Raw genomic sequence first — 22,220 nt, 5'->3', positions numbered from 1 at the left:
GTCTCTGCTGACTCTCCAGAGAGGAGGAGGCGTGTCCTGCCTATCTACTTATTCTGCCCAGCAACATATCAGTGTGTGTGAGAGAGAGTCAGTCAGTCAGTGTATCGGAGAAAGTGAGAGTGTTGGAGATCCTAGAGATAGGATTGCTGCTAAGAGCAGCTGCAGACTCTCAGTGTAGCATTGATTTATGCTTAGAATATTCAGCTCTGTATATAGCTTTGTATCATAGTTGTAGTTATAGAATAAAAGGAAGATATTCTACAGAGCTGCTCTCTGAGTGGTTTATACTCTGCAAGACTCTGCAAAACTCTGGTGCGCAACGACTGTATTATTGAGACTGTGAATCCGGTGCTCTCAGCTCTAAGCTGTGAGTCCACAGCACTGTGACCTGTTCCTGCGAGAAGGAGGTCTCTGGCGGTGCTACCCAGCTCGCCCAGCCCAGTCGGGGTTGAGGTACATGAGTCCAGTTGATGCACTGGCTCTAGGGCGATGCTGACAGTAGGGATCAAGTCAACCTACCTTAACCAAGTGCTGGCTGGTCCTTGTGGTTACTGTAGGGGATATCCCTTAACTTGGAGATCTCAGAGCTGCCTCAATTTAAAAATAAAAGGCCGGGTTGGGAGGAAGTGAGCAAACAGAGATAAGCAAGCTATGGGTCTCTATGTCACAGGCTGACACAAAAAGAAATTGGTTGGTTTTGGGCAGATAAGAAAGAAAAACAAAGAAATGAAGAATGGCCAGGTGGAGATGCAACAGCTTGGAGGGTGACATGGACAGAAGGTCCTAGCAGTCGTGGCTCCTCCTTTCTTAGTTTCATTACTCTGCACCCTAAAATGTGTGGAAACAAAATGGGCAGAAACTTGTGTGGGTAGGATCCAAAATAGGTTAATTCCAAGCAGGCCTTTATCCCCAGCAGGAGCTCACTGGAGCTCTGGCACCTTTCAGGTGGGCACCATTGCCATTCTGAGATAACAACGGAGGGTCCATGGCACCTCTTTTTCTAGAAATATAGTACTGGTTCCAAGTTGCTATGTAACTCACATTTGTCTTTCTGGCACTGTGGTCTAAACCACAGAGCCTAGGGCTTGCCGATCAGAAGGTTGGCGGTTCGAATCCCCGCGATGGGGTGAGCTCCTGTTGCTTGGTCCCTGCTCCTGCCAACCTAGCAGTTTGTAAGCATGTCAAGTGCAAGTAGATAAATAGGTACCACTCCGACAGGAAGGTAAACGGTGTTTCCATGCGCTGTTCTGGTCTGCCAGAAGCAGCTTAGTCATGCTGGCCACGTGACCCGGAAGCTGTACTCCGGCTCCCTTGGCCAATAAATTGAGATAAGCACCACAACCCCAGTGTCGTCCGCAACTGGACCTAATGGTCAGGGGTCCCTTTACCTTATCCCCAAAATAAACCAAGCCACCACATGTAAGTGCTCTTACCGCAAAGGTTATGAATGATTTTAGACAGTTCAGTGCGAGAAAATACTTCAGATTTTCTTTAAAGGAAGACTCAAGAGGAGATAAGAGTGTCATTTGTTTTGTTTTTTTGTTTTTTGACAGTTTAATAGCTTCACATTGGTCTGTGATTAGTTCAGAATCTTTTCCTCTGTATTTTGTCACTATCCATGGGTGAGAAAACATGCAACAGCCCTGTCTCTCCACGAGGGTTCATCACCACTAAAGACACTATTCTTTTAAAGAACACTTACAGAAGATGTCTATTGCAACAGAAATTGTCTTGCTCCTCCCATCCCTACCATTCTATAAACTCCCCCCCCCGCCCTCCCGCTTCCCCCTTTCTGCAGCTGAGCCATTCCTGGTTGTCGTAACGAAGGCTGTGGTTCATATTCCCTGTGGACTATGTCAGTGGCAAGAGCTGGTGGGATCCTTTCCCCCAACACAGAAAAGTAGATACAGTCTCAAAAGTTTATCGAGGACTGGGGAAAATTCGTTGAATACTGGGGAGGTTTAAGTGATAATGAAATAACGTTTGCGGCATTTAAAGAAGCTCTGTAAAAATCTAAAGAAATATTGTAAGAAAGGAAAACAGGTGTGGATAGGTTTGTTAAAAGGCAATACGAAATGTAGGAAATGTGTAACTAAAAAGTTTAATTCGGATGATTGTCAGAATGGCTGATGGAAGTCCAAAAAGGAGAAAATTTGTAAAGTGGAAATGTTTATCTATTTTTCTTTTGCTGAAAATTAATAAAAAAGATATATATATATATATATATATATATATATATATATATATATATATATGAAAAGTAGATACAGTCAAGGTTGTTTCTTTTTCTACCTGGGATGAATTTAGGGAGGAGATGCAGCTGAAGAGGCCAGTTAAATGGAAGAACAACATGACAAGATGGACGAGAGGGAGATAACAGAGGGTAATATTGGTTGCCAACCCGAAACATCCCCCGAGATTTCTCTCCAAAGGTGTGTCCAAATATTCAGGCGATACGAGCAAGCAAAGAATCACAACACCCCACCAGGTTAGGGTGTTTTCTTTTTATTCCTATTGTACAGCTGGGGAAACAGAAAGCACAAGGTGGCACAGCATGCCCAAATAAGGTCCCAAGGGGGAAAAACCCCCTCCAAAGTCTTCAATTCACCTATTTGCGTTGGCCATCAGACAGCCCTCTGTGGAAGGGGAGCAAAACCATAGGGAGAGCAATGGAGAAATATACCATGGCAGCAAAAGTAGAGGAATCAGGACACATGGGCAGAAATGCAAAAGATGCTAACATTTTTTTCATTTTTGTTCTTTTGCATAGAGATTACTTTCCCCCATTCAATTTTTTTTGTGTGTTTTTCTTTCCCTGCCTTTTCAATTTTTTAAAGGTTTTTTTATTTTATTAAAAAAAGAGAGTAGTGGTAAAGTAAACCACTTTTGGGGGGGCGGGGGCTGCTGGAGGTTGCCAGGGAAAAGGCCTTGTCAGGCTTGTTTGTTCCCACAGAGTCCGAGTTTGTGCTGTGCTTTATTGAACACAGAGCTTTGTTTTCAGTGAGCACAATGCGATTCGAACAGTACAGACGGTGCGTTCTTTTATCTACACGATGAGGTGAGCCTGTTTCAATCACTAGCATGATGAAGATGGGAGGATGGGCTTATATACAAGAGGAATTGCCTTCACATTACAAACATCATCTTCCTACAAAGCAGCAAATTTCCCCCCGCAAATAACAAAATATTAAATAATTTTTGCATTTCCAGCATAGTCCAGTCCAGTTGAATCTATATGAATATTGATGGTTGTCTTCCGTAGAATATCATCATGTAAATCCCCCTTGTCGGTTACTAAACTTAACTATAATACTGCTTTACAATGCAACCCACCAACTGTAACGCAAAACAGCAGGGGCCAACACAAGAAATTCTTTGGCAAATGTAATACACATTTGCAGGTGGGTCTTCAGAAGACAAGGTGGCAAGACTAAGACTCAGCCTAGTAGTCCTTTGCACAGGACGTTCCAAATAGAATTGCTTACTCTCTTTATGATCAAGCCAGGCCAAATCAAAATCAATGTAATCTTATCTATGTCAGCGGGCCCCAAATCAAGCCAGTGGTTATGGACAGACCTATATTCCCCTTCTTTTCTACCAGTCTAAGTAAAAGACCATGAATGATAGGTCAGACTATTCTCAGTTGCATCTTCCTTTATTTGTGTTTTCCTGAACCAGATAATTTTAAGTAGGTGAAATGTGTCAGTGTTCTTATACTCTCTCTTTTCTCGGATAGCCAAAGTTGGGGCTTCGAGGACCTAACAAGTTTTCAGTTGACCCAGTTAGCTATTTTCCTTCCCAGACATTCTGGGGGTACATTTAACACTAGTCAAATGGGCTATCTTACATGTGCCGTTCCCCAAACAGAGTCATAAATACAGGCATGAGCAATTGGTGTGTGTGTGTTTAAACTGTTGAGCGATGTAGGGACCCTAGCTGGATAAGGCTGAATTTGGGATGAGGTTTGAGGAAGCACTGAAACAGTTTCTGTTTGCCCAATATTTCTTTGTGTGCACTGGATGAGATAAAAAAGCAGGTATATTTACAGAATGATTTCCTGCTACAACCTTATAATTTGGGGGTTTTAACAGCATACAGTATATAGCACAGATGTGGATATAGGTAATTTCTGTAGGCCTGGAACATAAAAGCTTGTTCTTGTGAGTGTCTGTGACAAGCAAACAATTGTTTGAATCATCTCAGACAAATATAGGTGAATTAAAAGAGAGTTGGTCAATTCACCTGGGGCAAGCAGGTGACAGAGAAAAATGGAAAGGCGCCATTGGAATTCCTGGCGATCAACATGCTTTGTTGATCCCTATAAAAGGGGTTTATAAAGCAAAGTATTGCCCCAAATACAGAGATCTCTTATTACCCTCGGATATGGCAATTTAGAAAAAGAAAACAGGGCTAAAAACCTGCTTTGCACTAGTTTGAAATTTGGTCCGCACTCTGCCTTCTGGAGATGTAAACTGGAGGAGGATGTTGTGTTCGCCCCATGCTTTCCCTTTCCCCTGTTGATAACTGCTCACCACACACCAGATTTATGAAATATAAAATGTGAGCAAATTTTGTTCTGCCATCTTCTGCTTAAATGTCACCCTTCACAGCCAACCCTGCTGCAAATTCCACATGCAAAAACAATGTCTGTAAACCATCAGTTAATGCAGATGTGCCTTTCTGCACGAAATGGCTCCAATCTGCACGTTTATTTTGATCCTGGCATTTTGAGAGTTTGCATAATTTGGGATTTTTTTAACCATAGGATATTTCATGGTGTGGTTGCAAGAGGAGACGAGCGCTGCTTACGGAACTTAAAGCGGATGCCAAGATAAGAGGATGGAGAGTGATGCAGGATTCCACCTCTCTGCTGCAGCAACCTTTTATAAGAACGGTAACTGCGTGTTTTTATCTATGGGTCCGCAAAGACAGGAAATTAGCCTTAAAAAAAAAAGAGTGAACTTCTTAGAAATCCAAATTCTGCTCAGTTTTTAGGCATGCAGAAACAAGGAAATGAACAGCCCCCAGGAACAGGGAAGTTGCTGTGCTGACTGATGTAAGACTCAGTTAAAACAAGCTTGAGGTTCAAGGATAAAACACCTGCTTTTTGCTGTATGCCACTATTTCAGAGTACCACAGCTCCATGGAGAGTAGAAACACCCCCCCCCCTTTACCCCAAACTTCTAGTCCATATTGGTATAGCAGAAATGGAAGGACAGAGAACCAGAAAACATTCCCAGTTAGTCTGGAATTGTTTTTGTCCAGTGTCACATGCCCGAAATGTTTCTACCCCTTCAGCAGTGATTAATGAAATGTGGCACACCAGTCGCTGGGGGATTTAAGCTTTTTCCTTCATAAATCTTGCTGGAGTTGTGTATTAGGTGAACAAGTTCCCCCACAGAATACACTTGCACTCCTCGCCGCCATGCATGTAACAACTCCGGCGCGTAACAGAAAAAGAATGAAACCTAGGAATGGAAAGGGAGAACTATTCTTCATGTCTGCCATTCAGGCTGGGGAGCTATTTCAGCTTGTTTTTGCCAGGACTTTTTGATTTTTAGAAAATGGGGGGGGGGATTTGTTCATTTCCCTCCCCTCCTTTTTTTGTTTTTGTTTTTTTACAGACCTTCAGGACAAAGCATTAAAAACAGTTATATTTATATATCTATTTATATAGTTCTTCATTTTGCCAGCGGGTTGACATCGCTCCATCCTCCTGTCTGACTTGGCTGTAGGTGGGTGTGTGCATGTGTGTAAGAGACTTGCCGTCCCAACTCCAGCCCGTAAGGTTATGACATCGGACGCAGTCGTTCTTCGGATGGAACGGTAAGGAAACCAAGGCCTTATGCAACCAACCTACGGAGGAAATGGGAGGGAAACGGGTCACACAAAACAACCCTTGTCGGACACACAGAGAGGATGACACAGGTCTTTTCCCCCTTTGCTAGACCGAGCCAGAGTTGGTCCCCTCTGGCTTCCGGGAACCGTCGCTTATCATGCGGAGATGTTTTTCGCAGACGATCTCTTGGGGGAGAACAATGAGTTGGTACGCAGCATTCTCTCCTTCGTTACCTTCTGTCCATACCACTCCCAAAAGACGACAGTGCAGGCTATATATTGCTCAGATTCCCCTCTGGCTTAAGAGGTTTGGGAAGCCTCGCATGGAAGGCTAGAGAGCCGAGGAACAATTTGCGTGGGGTGGTCTGAAGTACTGCAGTGGCAATAGCGACAGGAGCAGGAGCGCTGGCCGCAGGCCTGCTTTTGCCATCAATCCAGTGAAGTAGCTTGGTTGGGTTACAAGGGGCGTGACGTTCTCAAAAATGTGCGGTATTCCAGTACGTTTCTGCAGTCTGAAAGAGGGCGGAGGGGGCAGAAGGGGCAGGCGAGGGACACGGAGAAAGTTTTCTTCATCCTTCCGAGCGGCGCAGAATGTTCATCAGACAGGTACAATATGGAGGCCTAGGCTGTCGCCCTGCAGTTTCATGTGGTTTCCATGGTAACTAGTGGCGGTCATAGGCAGCGGCAGCAGTGGGAGGTGCGGAGCCCCGGGATGTGGCACTATAATAATAAGGGGAACCTGAAAGTTAACACAGGAGAAGAATGGACTGATTGAAAGGACATACAGTAAAATAAAATAAGAAAAGAAAGGAAGAGAAAGAGAGAGAGAGCGAGAGAGAGAGAGAGAGGCATATTAAAAGGAACTAGAGACAGAAACCCAAGGATGGGGACTCATTAGTGGCCAATATAAAGAACAGGGAACCTGCATTTGCTAAATTACATAGTGCTAGTCACACAGAAAGAGTTCTGGCGCGGCAGCTGCATTCTGGATTCCAGTTAGATGCTGTTCAGAAGGATAACCTAGATTCATAGGATCCAACTCCTAGAGGCCGAGGTCCCTTTGGCCTCCCAGTAAAATATTTGAGGGGGTCGGTCCAAGTTGATGGACATTGCCATTCAAATGGTATGCGTCTTGTGATTGATTAGGTGGGGCAAAATATTGGGCCCCACAATATTTATTTATTGGGCCCCACAATATAGATTCCTTGTGTAGCAGTTGCCACTTGCCTGCATTCATAGGAATATTTCCCCAAAAGCACCTCACGGATGCTAAATGTCAGATTTGGAACCCTCTCTGCTGATCCACCACAATTACAATTCAGAATGTTTTGTAAGGAATGTTATGCTGCTGAAAACCTTCCTTTGTGAGCCTGTTGATGATACCTAAGAGCTCCAAGCTTCCAAAATACAGTGGTACCTTGGGTTAGGGTAAATACTTAATTCACTCCGGAGGTCCGTTCTTAACCTGAAACTGTTCTTAACCTGAAGCACCACTTTAGCCAATGGGGCCTCCTGTTGCCGCCGCGCCGCTGGAGCACGATTTCTGTTCTCTTCCTGAGGCAAAGTTCTTAACCTGAAGCACTATTTATGGGTTAGCAGAGTCTGTAACCTGAAGCGTATGTAACCCGAAGCGTATGTAACCCGAGGTACCACTGTACCTGGGTGTCCTGGTCCACTCTAGTGGGGGGAGGGACTGATCTGGTTTTTTTAATTAAAGGTACATAGCCTTCTTTGTATCGTGTTAAATATTCAGGGGTGTTGAAAATCAGGGGAGGAAAAGGGGTGGGCCTTTAAAACAAAGCTGCAAAGCAGACAGCGATTAAATTGATGGACAAGGGGGAGTTCGTAAAAAAGTGTGACATATTTTGCAAAAGGGCTTTTGGCTGCCGCTAAGGGCAAGGCTGATTTTTGCAACAACAAAACCAGAAGAGCACAAACCTGAAGCATGTGGTGCAATGGATCAGTGTGTCTGGCTGTTAGCAGTCAATTTTAAGGGACTAGAGGGGAAGGTGTAAAGGTAAAGGTAAAGGGGACCCCTGACCATTAGGTCCAGTCATGACCGACTCTGGGGTTGCGTGCTCATCTCGCTCTATAGGCCAAGGGAGCCGGCGTTAGTCCGCAGACAGCTTTCTGGGTCATGTGGCCAGCATGACTAAGCCGCTTCTGGCGAACCAGAGCAGCGCACAGAAACGCTGTTTACCTTCCCGCTGGAGCGGTACCTATTTATCTACTTGCACTTTGATGTGCTTTCAAACTGCTAGGTTGGCAGGAGCAGGGACCAAACAACGGGAGCTCACCCCGTTGCGGGGATTCGAACCACCGACCTTCTGATCGGCAAGTCCTAGGCTCTGTGGTTTAACCCACAGCGTCACCCGCGTCAGAAAGGGGGAAGGTGTAGGAAGGGCCTGAACCAGCAAAAGTATGAAATTGCTTCTATTCCTTCTGCCTTAAGTTGCCTATTAAGGAAGCTGGACTAGATATGCCTTTGCTCTGATGCAGCGGGGCTGTTTTTATGTTCTTACGATGTGTCCAGAGGAACTGGTCAGATTCTTTAGGTGGTGTGTGTAGGACCAGGGAAAGGAAAGGGTGCTCAGTAACAGCCAAATCAACTAGGTAAGACACCCGTGGCTTTTTGGAGAAATACCTTCGCAGGTGGAAGATATCCTTGTCTTTGAGTTTCTTCACACAGTCAGTAAACAACTGCTTTTAACGCACTTCAATTTCTGATGCGTTTACATGATCAAGGGGCTAATCAGATGCAGAAAAGAGATGGAAGCTAATGAAAAGAGCCCCGTGAGAATTAAAGACTCTTGTCTCAAATCTGTTTCATATTAGGATAAATGGCTCTGTAAATAGCTGTGAGGCCTTCATCTCAGGCATGCAGAGATGGGGATACTTTGGAATTCGCTGTGAGTACACAGGGGAGCTCACGTGGGAAAGTGGGTGGGATAAAACCCTCTGGGGTTCTGTGCTTACACAGGAGGGACTCAATAATATTTATTTTGCCTGTGCATGAATGCTTCTCTAAAATGCCCAGAGAGCATGATGTTGTGAGAGGGAATGTTGCAGGTCATCTTGGGTCTAGGGCTAACTAATCCTCATCTGGTCTGACTCCTGAGTCTTCCAGTAGCAGTCTGTAGGAGGGCTAGACTTGCCCTGCCTAAGTAAATTGCAGCGATGCTGGAGTCTGGAGCTACTCATCCTATCTTCTATTATAACAGACCCTCCAAGTGTTCCTAATTTCCAGGGACAGTCCCGGATTTACAGAAGTTGTCCCACTTTCTGATTTGATTTCAGAATGTCCCATTTTTCCTTATAATGCCCCTATTTTCATCGGAGACATGTTGGAGGGTATGGAGTTATGCAACCCCCCCGAGCCAAGGGAATAAGTAAGTGTACAACCTTGGACAAATGAAGGCAGCCCTATATAGGGAAGTTTTTAAATGTTTAATGTTTTATTATGTTTTTATAGATGTTTGAAGCCACCCAGTGTGGCTGGGGAAACCCAGTCAGATGGGTGATGTACTACTACTACTACTATTATTATTTGAATAGGACGTCCCTATTTTCATTGGAGAAATGTTGGAGGGTATGTTATCATGGTGGTCCAGAAGGCCGCACCCTGTCCTGCCAAATTGGCAAACTTTTGCAACAGGAGTTTCCATAGCCTCTTTTTTCACATGCCTTTCATAAAAGGGGGGGGGGGCGGCAAGCTGGAGACATAGCTGTTAGGAAAACTGAAAGTTGCATGAGTGCTGCACACATTCTTTTCTGTTGTTATCTCTGTTGTTTTCTGCTCAGTTAGGTTCTGCAGGTTTCTGAAAAGCTACAAAACCCTACAGAACCAGTTTACCAGAAACAGTTCCAGAATTAGTACACTCTATGGGACTACAATCTGTTTCTAGCTAGTTCGGTCCTGTAAAAACTGAGGTATGTGGCTGTCTGAACACCACTACCTGCCATTTTCAGGTTTTGAAAAGCTTTGCTAACTTAGTAATAGTGAGATATTAACGATCCTGGAATAAACTATGACTATTACTAAGTTGAGGGACACGGGTAGCGCTATGGTCTAAACCATAGAGCCTAGGGCTTGCCGATCAGAAGGTCAGCGGTTCAAATCCCCACGACAGGGTGAGCTCCCGTTGCTCAGTCCCTGCTCCTGCCAACCTAGCAGTTCAAAAGCACCTCAAAGTGCAAGTAGATAAATAGGTACTGCTCCGGTGGCAAAGTAAACGGCGTTTCCGTGCGCTGCTCTGATTCGCTGAAGCGGCTTAGTCATGCTGGCCACATGACCCGGAAGCTGTACACCGGCTCCCTCGGCCAGTAAAGCAAGATGAGCACCGCAACCCCAGAGTTGTCCGTGACTGGACCCTAATGGTCAGGGGTCCCTTTACCTTTATCTAATTAGTAAGTTACTAAAGCTTTTTAAGCCGTTTGGTCCCACTTCTTTTCCACACCATCAAACATGCCCATTGTCTTATAGGGTTTTCTGTTAACTGATTTTGCCAACGGTACGTTCTTTATAACCTTACCGTTTGCTGCTTAGAAACTTTGGTGTTAAGCAATGTATATACCTTGTTCAAATAAATAAATAAATAGCCTTGCAAATTAGAGAAGTGGGCAGGGGTGTGGAGTGGGGGGAAATAACTAAAGGTACCTCATTTGTATAAATGATCATGTCATCCTCAAATTATTAACTGCCAGGAACAATGAACTGAGCTGATGGCTAAATGATGGAGTCATTTGGAGGTGGGAAAGCCACTTCCGGCTTGCCCAGGAGGTGGGGTTGCGGGCTTCATGCCCACCCCACGTGAGCGGGGGCTGGTCGCAGCCCCCGTGAGAGCAGGGGAATCCTGGCCGGGCCTGCCCCCCCCCAGCCAGCTAATCGGCTGGCTGGGGGGACGTGGCCTGTCCTATTTAGGGCCGGTGCAGAGGGGGCTCTCCCTCTTTTCGCCGGCTCGCCCTCACGTTTTTCCCACCCTCCCTTCCTTTAAGTGGGCCTTAGGTAGGTCTTTGACTTTGCTATGGACTTCGGTCTGTCGCCGCAAGGGGCATGGTAGGAATTTTTCCCAATTGGCAATTTCTAGCCTTTTGGTTTTTCGCCTACCTTGTAGCAACTCGTCACAACTTCTCAGCATTGGCGGTAGGCATTGGTAAGAAGGGGTTAAGAGGATGTGTGTGTGGGGGGGGAGGAACGCCATCACCTCCCCCCCAGTGAGCGAAGGGTGGTCCATTAAAGGACTCCGGGGGGCGTGGCCCTGTCCGAAGCCTATGGAGGTGAGGGCCAAAGGCACGCCCCAGAGCGGTGACCCGGGGGAGCTCCTAGTCGACGTGCCTCGGCAGGAGACTCCCCCGATATAGTGTTAACCCTTCCCCGTGTCTCCAGCAAATGGGCTGGAGCCGGATAGTCGTTAGGACCAGTGCCTAAGCCAATGCCTCTCATTCCTGAATTCAATAAAGTTGTGGCCTAATTCGCCCAATTAACCTTAAATTATGGTGTCTCGTGTCTTTATTTATCCTGGTGGGGGGCGGGAACTCGCCACGCAATGTACCCTCCCTGCCCCCCCCCCCGGCCCCCTGGTGAAATAGAAACAAACAAGGAAAAGAAAACAAGGAGACGAACAGAAGGAGAGAGCAAGAGATGGAAGGGGATGCAAGAGGGATACTCACTTAGTAACGCAGGGTTGCTGAACCTCCAGGCCTCGTTGTAGGTTGTGTACTGAGGGTGGCTGTAAGGATTTCCTGAGAATTCACTCCCTAGGAAAGAGCAAAGGAAGGGCGAGTCATTCATTAAGTATGTTTCACACTGAAGGTGGGGGAGCAAAATTGTGACAAACGCCTAACAAGGGAGAGGGGGAGCGTGAAGCCACACTTGTGAGTTTTCTCCTTGTTACCCTTGTTTCCTTGTGCTTTCTCCATCTCCCCACTTTAACCATAATAATAATTTATTATTTATACCCTGCCCATCTGGCTGGGCTTCCCCAGCCACTCTGGGCGGCTTCCCAAAAAATATTAAAATACTGCAATACATCAAACACTAAAAGCTTCCCTAAACAGGGCTGCCTTCAGATGTCTTCTAAAAGTCTGGTAGTTGTTCTTCTCTTTGACATCTGGTGGGAGGGTGTTCCACAGGGAAGGTGCCACTACCGAGAAGGCCCTCTGCCTGGTTCCCTGTAACTTGGCTTCTCGCAGTGAGGGAACCGCCAGAAGGCCCTCGGTGCTGGACCTCAGTGTCCGGGCAGAACGATGGGGGTGGAGACGCTCCTTCAGATATACTGGACCGAGGCCGTTTAGGGCTTTAAAGGTCAGCACCAACACTTTGAATTGTGCTCGGAAACGTACTGGGATTTCGTACCATGATTTCGGCTTTGCCTGTGCGGACTAACGCACTGCAGGCGTTAAACGTCTTCTATTTCTGACGTGCTGTTTTGGAGGATTTGGTCTTCCTGTCCTATGGACGCAAATTGTGAGCTGGCGGGAAGGGGTGGTTTCAAAGGTTGTGTGCAAAGCTGCCCTTCCACTTGCCCAAGGGGACGTCTCCCTGCTCTCCTCTCCTCCTGCACCCACCAGCATACCCTCAAAATCTGCTCCAAGCGGTTGGGAGAACCCTCTGGAGCAGATTTTGGGGTCCGTGGAGAGAGACGAAGAAGGGGCAGTCGTTCTGTGTGAGTGGAATGCTGCTCATACAGTGTTAGATACAACCTCAAGGTGTTCTTAATATATAAAGCATGTTGTATTTTCTAGGAAAGCTCAATCTCACCTAGGGATGGATGAATTCATTAGTTTTGATTTCTCTCATTTTTCCAGTCTTAAGTACTGTTCACCACATTTCTGAATTAGTTTGTGGAGCGTCGTTGTTGTTTCAAAACCAGCATTTCACAGTGCACATTTTTCCTTGTAGACACATTTATGCAAACAGTTCCCCCTAAAGTTATGCATTTTGTATATTGTTTTCACTAATACGTGCATTATTTTTTCCTCTAGGGGGTTGGTTACATGACGCTCAGGGTCCCGTCCAAGTCTACATTTCTATGATTCTAATATACCATATTTTTTGCTCTATAAGACTCACCTTTTCCCTCCTAAAAAGTAAGGGGAAATATGTGTGCATCTTATGGAGTGAATGCAGGCTGCACAGCTATCCCAGAAGCCAGAACAGCAAGAGGGATTGCTGATTTCACTGTGCAGCGATCCCTCTTGCTGTTCTGGCTTCTGAGATTCAGAATTCCCCCCTCCCTTGTTTTCCTCCTCCAAAAACTAGGTGCGTCTTGTGGTCTGGTGCGTCTTATAGAGCAAAAAATGCGGTACTTTTTTTCCTGTTGGATAATTGCATCACAAAATTCGTAGAAGTGCAAATTTCGAATGTGCAAATTTTGTGTTTTGGCTTACGCGTCATTTCAGGGAGTGCAAATTGGGTGGCTTTGCAAAAGAATGGAAATCGTGCCGAATTTCTTCCCCCAGTCCTGTAAGGAAAGCATGTGCAGGGACTTGTCCAAGTCAGAGAGGAGTTTCTTCACAAAGCCCTATCTGTGTCTGTAAAAAGAAGTCTCGGCTGCTCCCCCTTCTCCCATCTGTATTGTCACCCTAAACTGTTTACAGTGAATCTGAAGTGCAGGTTAAGTAGAGGAGAAAGAGCCTCTCTCTCTCTCTTTCTCTCTCTCCAGAGCAGTCAAGGGGATCCAGGGAGGGAGAAGCAGCGAGTGTGAAAGGTGTTTATTGACGAGGAGTGAAAGGAAACGTGCTGCAGGATAATGAGCTTTTGAGCTCAACTGTGACCAAGAGGAACCGAGCTATCTCCTTCCCCGATCACTAATGAAACACATGTAATTTCCTCATCAGTACTGGATTCTGTTTAACTGCTCCCTTTACAGCAGACCCTGGCTGTGACCTGCTCTCTCGGCTGGTCCCAAAGCTTTCCTGCCAAAGCCTGGGATGTTCTGTAAACGTTGCCAAGGAGTCAAAAGGCAAGCGGAGGCCAGGCTTTTGGGGAATAACAAAGTCCACAGAGCAAAAGGGTCCCTGGACATTACAGGCCTGCCCTGAGGAACCACCACCCCAGATCGTCAGGAAGACGTGGCACAGCATCATCTATTTTGCATGCAGAAGTTCCTTGCTTAAAAACTCAGCATCTCCAGCTAGACAGGGGAGAGAAGTGTCTCTGAAATCCAGGAGACCCGCTGCCAGACAATTAATTGAGCTAGATGGTTCAATGGTCTGATCAGATGATCTTCAGGGTCCCTTCCTACAATACTATGAGTCTGAGACTCAATCTAAAGCATCCTCCTATTCCATTTTCAAGCAGCAGAAATTCCCTTTCACTAGCCTCATAGTGGGACGTGGGTGGCGCTGTGGGTTAAACCACAGAGCCTAGGACTTGCCGATCAGAAGGTCGGCGGTTCGAATCCCCGTGATGGGGTGAGCTCCCGTTGCTCAGTCCCTGCTCCTGCCAACCTAGCAGTTCAAAAGCACATCAAAGTGCAAGCAGATAAATAGGTACCGCTCCGGCGGGAAGGTAAACGGCGTTTCCGTGCTCTGCTCTGGTTTGCCAGAAGCGGCTTAGTCATGCTAGCCACATGACCTGGAAGCTGTATGCCGGCTCCCTCAGCCAATAAGCGAGATGAGTGCCGCAACCCCAGAGTCGGTCATGACTGGACCTAATGGTCAGGGGTCCCTTTACCTTTACCTAGCCTCATAGGACTTTGCTGGTCAATGTGGTTCACCGGTGGTGTACCTGTTCCTCAGGGTGGAACTGGGGAGCCAGGCTTCTAGCTCCAGAAACAGGCTTACATAATATCTCTAGGACAGCGATAGCAACTGAGGGTAAATGTCAGAAATAGAAATTTATCTCATGGAGACGGGGAGTGCCATCCAGGTGCCAGTCATTCAGAAGGAAGGACTTTCCCTAAGTATCTCCTCAAAATTTAATACCCCTACTGTCTCACCAGAGTGGTTCATGCTCTAGTTAACTCCCGTTTGGACTACTGCAATGCGCTCTGTGTGGGGCTACCTTTGAAGGTGACCCAGAAACTGCAATTAATCCAGAATGCAGTAGATAGACTGGTGACAGAGTGGCCGCCGAGACCATATAACATTGGCTTCCAGTATGTTTCTGAGCACAATTCAAAATGTTGGTGCTGACTTTGAAAGCCCTAAATGACCTCGGTCCTGTATACCTGAAGAAGCGTCTCCAACCCCACCATTCAGCTGAGGTCCAGCACCAAGGGCCTTCTGGTGGTTCCCTCCCTGCGAGAAGTGACATTGCAGGGAACCAGGCAGAGGTCCTTCTCAGTAGTGGTGCCTGCCCTCCCATCAGATGTCAAGGAAATAAACAACTATCTGACTTTTAGAGGACATCTGAAGGCAACCCTGTTTAGGGAAGTTTTTAATGTTTGATGTTTTCTCGTGTTTTTCATATTCTGTTGGGAGCCGCCCAGAGTGGCTGGGGAAACCCAGCCAGATGGGTGGGGTATAAATAATAAATTATTATTATTTAAAAGACTTATCTTCTTCACAGGTACCTTAAGAATCTCTTTCAGTAAAAATAATAATAATAATCAGCATCTAGACAAGTTGCCATCCAACCTGTTGTTGGTTTGCTGCTTTCCCATGATTTAAATCCTCACTTAGTTCAAACCAACGTGAATGCTTAATGCAAAACATGTAGGTTTCATATTCAGGACTGGCAGCTCCTCAGTATTTCCAAGCTGTTTCAGTTTTGATCCATGTACATTCCCACTAGATGCTCTCCTGCCAGCAATAATGCCAGGATGCGTCTTTGTTTTGTTGTGTGTTCCCCACTTCCCTAAACAGTGGGATGTTCCAGGGCATCACTCTATCACTCTACAGATGTGGTTTCCTTTGGGTGAGAGAGCTTACACACACACACACACACACACACACACACACACAACAGTGGAGGGAAACAGCAGCAAGCACTCCGATGAGCAGCAGATCTACTACCCAATACCAGATCCCCAGAGAAAGCCCTGAACCTTCAAAGTTCCTTCAGCCAACACTTAGTCATCAGATGTATTCTTACCCCAGTTCCCTCCCTTTTAGTTTGCGGGGTGGAAAGGAGGCCATTATCCTGTTCAAGCACACTGAGATTGCCATCTACCTACCAATCATTAGCTCCCATCAGCCAACTATTCTGAGGTATTAGTAGCAATCTAGCTTGGCCAGCAATGCAATAGTGTCTGGAAGTGTGTGCACACAGCTATACGTCTAACCGGCACACATATTAATCCTTTCCGTGTTGCAGTTTTGTTCCCTGCGAATGCAAAAAGGGGAGCTGGCCTTTTAAAAAATAAGTTCATGAACTCTGAAAGGAGATGCAAGGTATGTTGATTATTTGCAATAAAATGTGCAAGCTCTCTGTATGCCTTAGGCTCACGCTGAGACCCATCAGGTGATTAGATAAAAAGTAGTTCTCATACAGAATTACTGTTGGTGCAGAATGCAATGGCCAGGTTGCTGACTGAGTCTAGACTGTCTGAGCACATGAAACCAATGCTGGCCTGACTATAAGGTAAAGGGATCCCTGACCATTAGGGTCCAGTCGTGACCGACTCTGTGGTTGCGGCACTCATCTCGCTTTATTGGCCGAGGGAGCCGGCGTACAGCTTCCGGGTCATATGGCTAGCATGACTAAGCCGCTTCTGGCAAACCAGAGCAGCGCACGGAAACGCCGTTTACCTTTCCACCAGAGTGGTACCTATTTATCTACTTGCACTTTGCTTTCAAACTGCTAGGTTGGCAGGAGCAGGGACCGAGCAACGGGAGCTCACCCCATCGCAGGGATTCGAACCACCAACCTTCTGATCGGCAAGTCCTAGGTTCTGTGGTTTAACCCACAGCGCCACCCTACTAATTAGTTCCTGGCCCAATTCAAGTGCTGGTTTTGACCTATAATGCTGATGCAGCCCAGGACCCCAATACTTCAAGGACTGCCACTCCTGAAAACAAAAAGTCAAAATCACTAAGAGACAGATCTAACTTGGCTGCCCACCAGAATATAATTGATAGGGCCAAGCAGACCTCTCTTGGAAGGCTGTTCCAAATTTTGGGTACCATCACTGAAAAGGCCCAAATTTTTGTGCCCATCTGTTATACATCCAAGAGCAGAGAGAAAAGTGTCTTAGTGTAGCAGACTCTTTTGGGGCAGGATGCGGTTCCTGAGATATTCTGGTCTCAGGCCATTTAGAGGCCAAAAAAGTTGAATGGAGCCTGAAAAGGTTGGAGAAATAATGATTTGACTTGCTGGCTCCACTCAGAACATTTGCAGCAGCTGCCATATTTTCTACCAATCGAATTTTCCCAACTGTTTTCATTATCATCCAAGAAAACTCTGAGCTGGTTGACGAACACACCCTCAAGCACCTTGCCCAAATATGACAAATTTGAAAATAAAAGCAATAGACTGTTCTTCTATCTAATCAAACCTGAAACAGTTACAAATGTGTCAAAACAAGGAGAACTTACCAGGCACCATTCCTGCAAGAGTTGAGGTTGGGTAGCTGCCCTGTCCGGTTGGTGGAACATGGGGTGGGTAGCCGGGCAAGGTTGTGCTTGCCATGTCACGACCTAGCAAGGAGAAAAAGCAGGGAGAGCCGATTTCAGTACAGTAGCTCAGGGTGTGAATTGTAAGGAAGGAAGTTCCTAGTTCAGAGAGTGCACCTCAGCTGCAAGCTCACTAGGTGGCATTTGGGTGTAGCAGGTTGTTTAGCAGATAAACATTCTTCTTACATCTACAAAGGCATCTGTACCTTCCTTAACAGAAGTTACAACAGCGCCTGTGGTGTTCAAAACAAACAAAACCCTATGCACTTTATTCAGTGATGCAGCTAGAATTGTATGCATGCTAGGTAAAGGTAAAGGGACCCCTGACCATTAGGTCCAGTCGTGGCTGACTCTGAGGTTGCGGTGCTCATCTCGCTTACTGGCCGAGGGAGCCGGCATACAGCTTCCGGGTCATGTGGCCAGCATGATTAAGCCGCTTCTGACAAACCAGAGCAGTGCATGGAAACACTGTTTACCTTCCCGCCGGAGTGGTACCTATTTATCTACTTGCACTTTGACATGCTTTCGAACTGCTAGGTTGGCAGGAGCAGGGACCGAGCAATGGGAGCTCACCCCGTCGTGGGGATTCGAACCGCCAACAAGTCCTAGGCTCTGTGGTTTAACCCACAACGCCACCTGTGTCCCTTGTATGCATGGGTTAGCATGTATGAATTCTAACCCAGAAGTAAATCTGATTCAGTTCAATAGGGGCAGGAGCAGAATTGGGCAACCATGCAGCCCTAGCCTATGCAAGGAAGTTGCACTGAATTCAAAGTGATTTTGTGCCAGGTAAATGTACCTAGTATTGCAACCTAAGTCTCAATTCCACAGCTTTATGCAAGGATTAATGGGTATGGATTGTAATATACTTTGCGAAGCTAACAAGTCTTTAATTATATAGGTTAGCTCAGTTGGTGGAGCATGAGACTCTTAATCTCAGGGTCATTGGTTTGAGCCCCATGTTGGGCAAAAGATTCCTGCACTGTAGTGGGTTAGACTAGATGACCGTTGTGCTCCATTCCAACTCTACAGTTGTATGAGCATCTCCACCCCCATTGTTCAGCCTGGACACTGAGATCCAGTGCCGAGGGCCTTCTGGTGGTTCCCTCATTGCGAGAAGTGAGGTTTCAGGGAACCAGGCAGAGGGCCTTCTTGGTAGTGGCGCCTGCCCTGTGGGACACCCTCTCATCAGATGTCAAGGAAACAAACGACTATCTGACTTTTAGAAGACATCTGAAGGCAGCCCTGTTTAGGGAAGTTTTTAATATTTAATGCTGTATTGTTTCTAACACTCAATTGGGAGCTGCCCAGAGTGACTGGGGAAACTCAGCCAGATGGGCGGGGTATAAATAATAAATTATAATAATGTTATTATTATTCTATGATATGCAGCCTAATCCTGGGAATTCAGCCCCATGTAATCCAACTTCCTTTATTTGCAGGTATGCTTTTGTACAATTGCACCCATAACAGCACAAACACTAATAATGAAATACGTAACAAACAACTAGAACCGCAAGTGTTCTTGACAGAGCTGGGTGAGCTTTCAAAAGATTAATTTGGAAACTATCAGGAATAAGACTCTCTGAGGATTGAAGCCTTTTTATCTGCCCCTGTACAAACTAAAAGAGCAGCTTGAGAAATTGCCGGACCGATGGGAGCCCATCTCCCCCTCACCTCCAAACTAACTGAGCTCAAAAAGTGGATGTGCTGGAGAGCTTCCCACTCCCAGGGGTGTTTTGCAGGAGATGTGCTCACCCCTCACTCCGACATAGCTCCATTACATTAAACAGGAGAGATCTGATCCACCAATTCTTCTCCGGCTCAGATTTTAATCCAAGGGAGAGAAGAATTCTTAAGCTTGTAAAGTTTGCCTCTCTTTAGTTGGTTGCACTGTAACAAGGAGAACTTCACCCAAATCTTTGTTTCTTTCAGGAAACATGGTTGCTGCAGTTCTTCTGCTCAGTATAAGGGCATTTCTACATTTGCTCCAGGCATGTAGATGCTGCCCAGCACGAGCCATTCAATGTCTCCTCTACAGTTTGCATTTCTGTGATTTAAAATTAGCTCATAAGATGCTAAGGCCATCTATTGAAGGGGAAATGAGTTTTAAGCAAATGAAAACCATTGTTCCCCTACAGCTGCTAGGGCAGAGGTTGTTTTTTTTGCTCAGTCAGAGATGCAGAGAAGAAATGTAATGATCACAGGATTGTTGCAGTAGCTTCCTTGGGAATATGCAGAAACAAAAATACATAAGCAGAATAATCACGCAGGCACAGAGTTGACAGTTGCAAGTGACAACTTTTTGGGTTGTAAGTTCTTATTGTTCCCAGTTCTTTTGTGGATGCATGCATCCACCTGAAGCTATGGAAGAAATTATTTCCATTAAAAAAGCGGAAACAAAACCCTATGAGGGTGCATGGAGGATGCCTTATTTTTAAGACTAACTTGCGTAGGTCAGGAAGAAAGACGAGGACATGTTCACAGATACAGAAGATCACAGTTTTGGACTTGGTATTGAGGATTAGAATGTCCATCTACAGTCATGGACTGATAGGGTAGAAGCCCACACTTTCAACTACTGAGTACCACAGTTATATGATGGGCCTTATGTGATAAGATGAGAGTGTAAAACCCACACAGAGGATGTTTGTTTCCAACCCGCTTGTGAAGATTATCAGAGATCGCAAAGAAAGGAATATATGATATCAACAAGAAGATGAAGAAAGTAATAAAGAGACTATCTGGACAGAACTGGAAAGAACTGTCAAATTAAAGCAGCAATAGAAGTGATGCTTGGACCCCCGTTCGGAGCTTGAAGTATGGGTACCCCCAACAAAATTTAAAAATCTGGCTGTATAATTTGGAATTAATGTGATTTGGAAATAATGTGATTTGATTGGCCTGTTAATAAAAATTATGTTAAAAAAAATATTATATGATGGGCCAACTAGAGCCTTCAGGTGTAACTAAGCATATTAGTGAAGTCACAGGACTCGATGGTTTTGTTTTTAATACAGTACGTATAAAGTGATTTGCAGCATGTGCCCAAAAAAAATCTGAAGCCCAGCCAAAAAAGATGTCTCTAGCAACAAATTCTGAAGTAGCAGAGTTCCTGCTTTGTAGGCTAAACCAATGAAAGAAGAAACAAGTTATTTAAGAGACGGTGTCTTCTGGACTTTTTTTGAGCAAAACCAGAATGAAGCCAAAGTTGAGGTTCGAGGAAACTTGCCAAGATTGCTCTGGTATGAAAATAAGTTTAAAACGTGTTGGATGAGACTTTTCTCCTGAAGATGAACTATCCATTCATTTGTTTTTCTCACCGGCACACAAGGCCCATCTTCAGAAACAGCTGCAGGCAAGCTTTTGTTTATTTCCAAAAGGAATTGTCCCATTGGGAGCAGAATTAAGTCCAGAATTAAGTATTACTGCTCCTTATCCTTGCTGGCTTTACTGCAATACCACATGTTGTGTCTACTCTGAGTAGGAGGAAGCCAACCCAACTGCAGGGATTCTGAGTGAAAGAAATAGTAATAGACCGCCTAAATTTTTTATGGGAAACATTCAGTAGAGACCAGCTCTTTCCTCCAACCAAAGCTCTGGCACGACTTTCTTTCAGTGGTACATCTTCAAGGATAAGAGAACCCACAAATCACAGCCTTCATTTAAAAAGATCATCTCAAAGATAAGGCTAAAGAGATGCTAAAAGGACACAAAACAAAGAACTGAGTTAAAACTAGTGTGACTTAATCATAGGGTACAGAGGGCCTTTAAAAAGCTCTGATAAACATCTCTTTTTCTGAGCAAAAGGGACTCTTGGTGAGGGTGGTTTTTCTTTTTTGGAAAACCATTATTTCCACCCTAATCTTTTAGCACAGTCTTCAGCCTTTCTTTGTCACATGCTTTCCAAACACTTTTGTTATCTTGTTCACTTCAGTGTCCAGTTTGTGCTTTGCTTTATTAAACAAACAAACGAAAACTGAAGGGATGTCTCTAGCAACACAACCCAGACCCTCCAAACGTCCCTATTTTCCAAGGACAGTCCAGAATTTACAGAAACCACCCCAATTTCTGATTTGATCTCAGAATGTCCCACCTTTCCTTAGGCTCTCCCTATTTTCATTGGATAAATGTTGGAGGGCATGGAGTTATGTGACCCCCGAACCAAGGAGATAAGTAACCATACATCTTTTAGAAGATGTCTGATGGCAGCACTGTATAGAGAGAACTTTTCTAGTGTTTAATGTTTTATTATGTTTTTATATATGCTGGGAGCTGCCCAGAGTGGCTGGGGCAACCCATTCATATGGGTGGGGTGTAAATAATATGATGATGATGGTGGTGGTGATGATGGAATAGGACATCCCTATTTTTATCAGAGAAATGTTGGAGGGTATGACACCCCCGTATGACACTGGGATTCAACCAGTTGCATTGGGCAGAGGTTTGAGTTCAGGTGGGAAAGAGTAAGGAGCGATCCAGAGCAGGAAGCAACTTGCGTTGAACTTCCAAAAACACGTGCTTAGGTTTGGGCTCCCTGATACACCTTTGCTTAGTTTTAGGCAGGGCTGCATTTGGGACATCACCCTGCCAACAAAGGTCCGTATAGTAAAAGCTATGGTTTTCCCAGTAGTGATGTATGGAAGTGAGAGCTGGACCATAAAGAAGGCTGATCGCAGAAGAATTGATGCTTTTGAATTATGGTGCTGGAAGAGACTCTTGAGAGTCCCATGGACTGCAAGAAGATCAAACCAATTCATTCTGAAGGAAATCAGCCCTGAGTGCTCACTGGAAGCTGAGGCTCCAATACTTTGGCCACCTCA

General features: G+C 45.5%; 1 protein-coding gene and 1 long non-coding RNA gene across 17 annotated transcripts in view; one reads left to right on the top strand and one right to left on the bottom strand.

Annotated features, from left to right (window-relative positions):
- Nucleotides 1-5,803, top strand: part of LOC310706644 — a 28,709-nt gene extending 22,906 nt beyond the window's left edge. For 2 of the 3 annotated variants that reach the window (XR_014525992.1, XR_014525993.1), the window contains exons 3-4: nt 4,766-4,894; nt 5,678-5,803. This is a non-coding gene — a long non-coding RNA (uncharacterized lncRNA). Of the gene's footprint in view, nt 1-2,307; nt 2,489-4,765; nt 4,895-5,677 lie in introns of all 3 variants that reach the window. The other variant, XR_014525994.1, reaches the window with a different exon arrangement.
- The window catches only part of PAX2 (paired box 2), a 155,424-nt gene continuing 136,039 nt past the window's right edge, over nt 2,836-22,220 (bottom strand). For 5 of the 14 annotated variants that reach the window (XM_083502735.1, XM_083502729.1, XM_083502727.1 and 2 more), the window contains 3 exons: nt 17,320-17,421; nt 11,509-11,595; nt 5,642-6,577 (listed from right to left, as the gene is read on the bottom strand). In XM_083502735.1, coding sequence (XP_083358861.1) covers nt 6,501-6,577; nt 11,509-11,595; nt 17,320-17,421 — 266 coding nt within the window. In that variant the 3' untranslated portion in view covers nt 5,642-6,500. Of the gene's footprint in view, nt 6,578-11,508; nt 11,596-17,319; nt 17,422-22,220 lie in introns of all 14 variants that reach the window. The other 9 variants (XM_083502736.1, XM_083502730.1, XM_083502734.1 and 6 more) reach the window with 3 other exon arrangements.

Source organism: Podarcis liolepis (genome assembly GCF_965112155.1).
Source record: "Podarcis liolepis genome assembly, chromosome: 5".
In the NCBI taxonomy this organism is placed as follows: domain Eukaryota; kingdom Metazoa; phylum Chordata; class Lepidosauria; order Squamata; family Lacertidae; genus Podarcis; species Podarcis liolepis.
The sequence above is the reverse complement of the archived record's forward strand: the minus strand, read 5'-3'. Positions and strand labels throughout refer to the sequence as shown.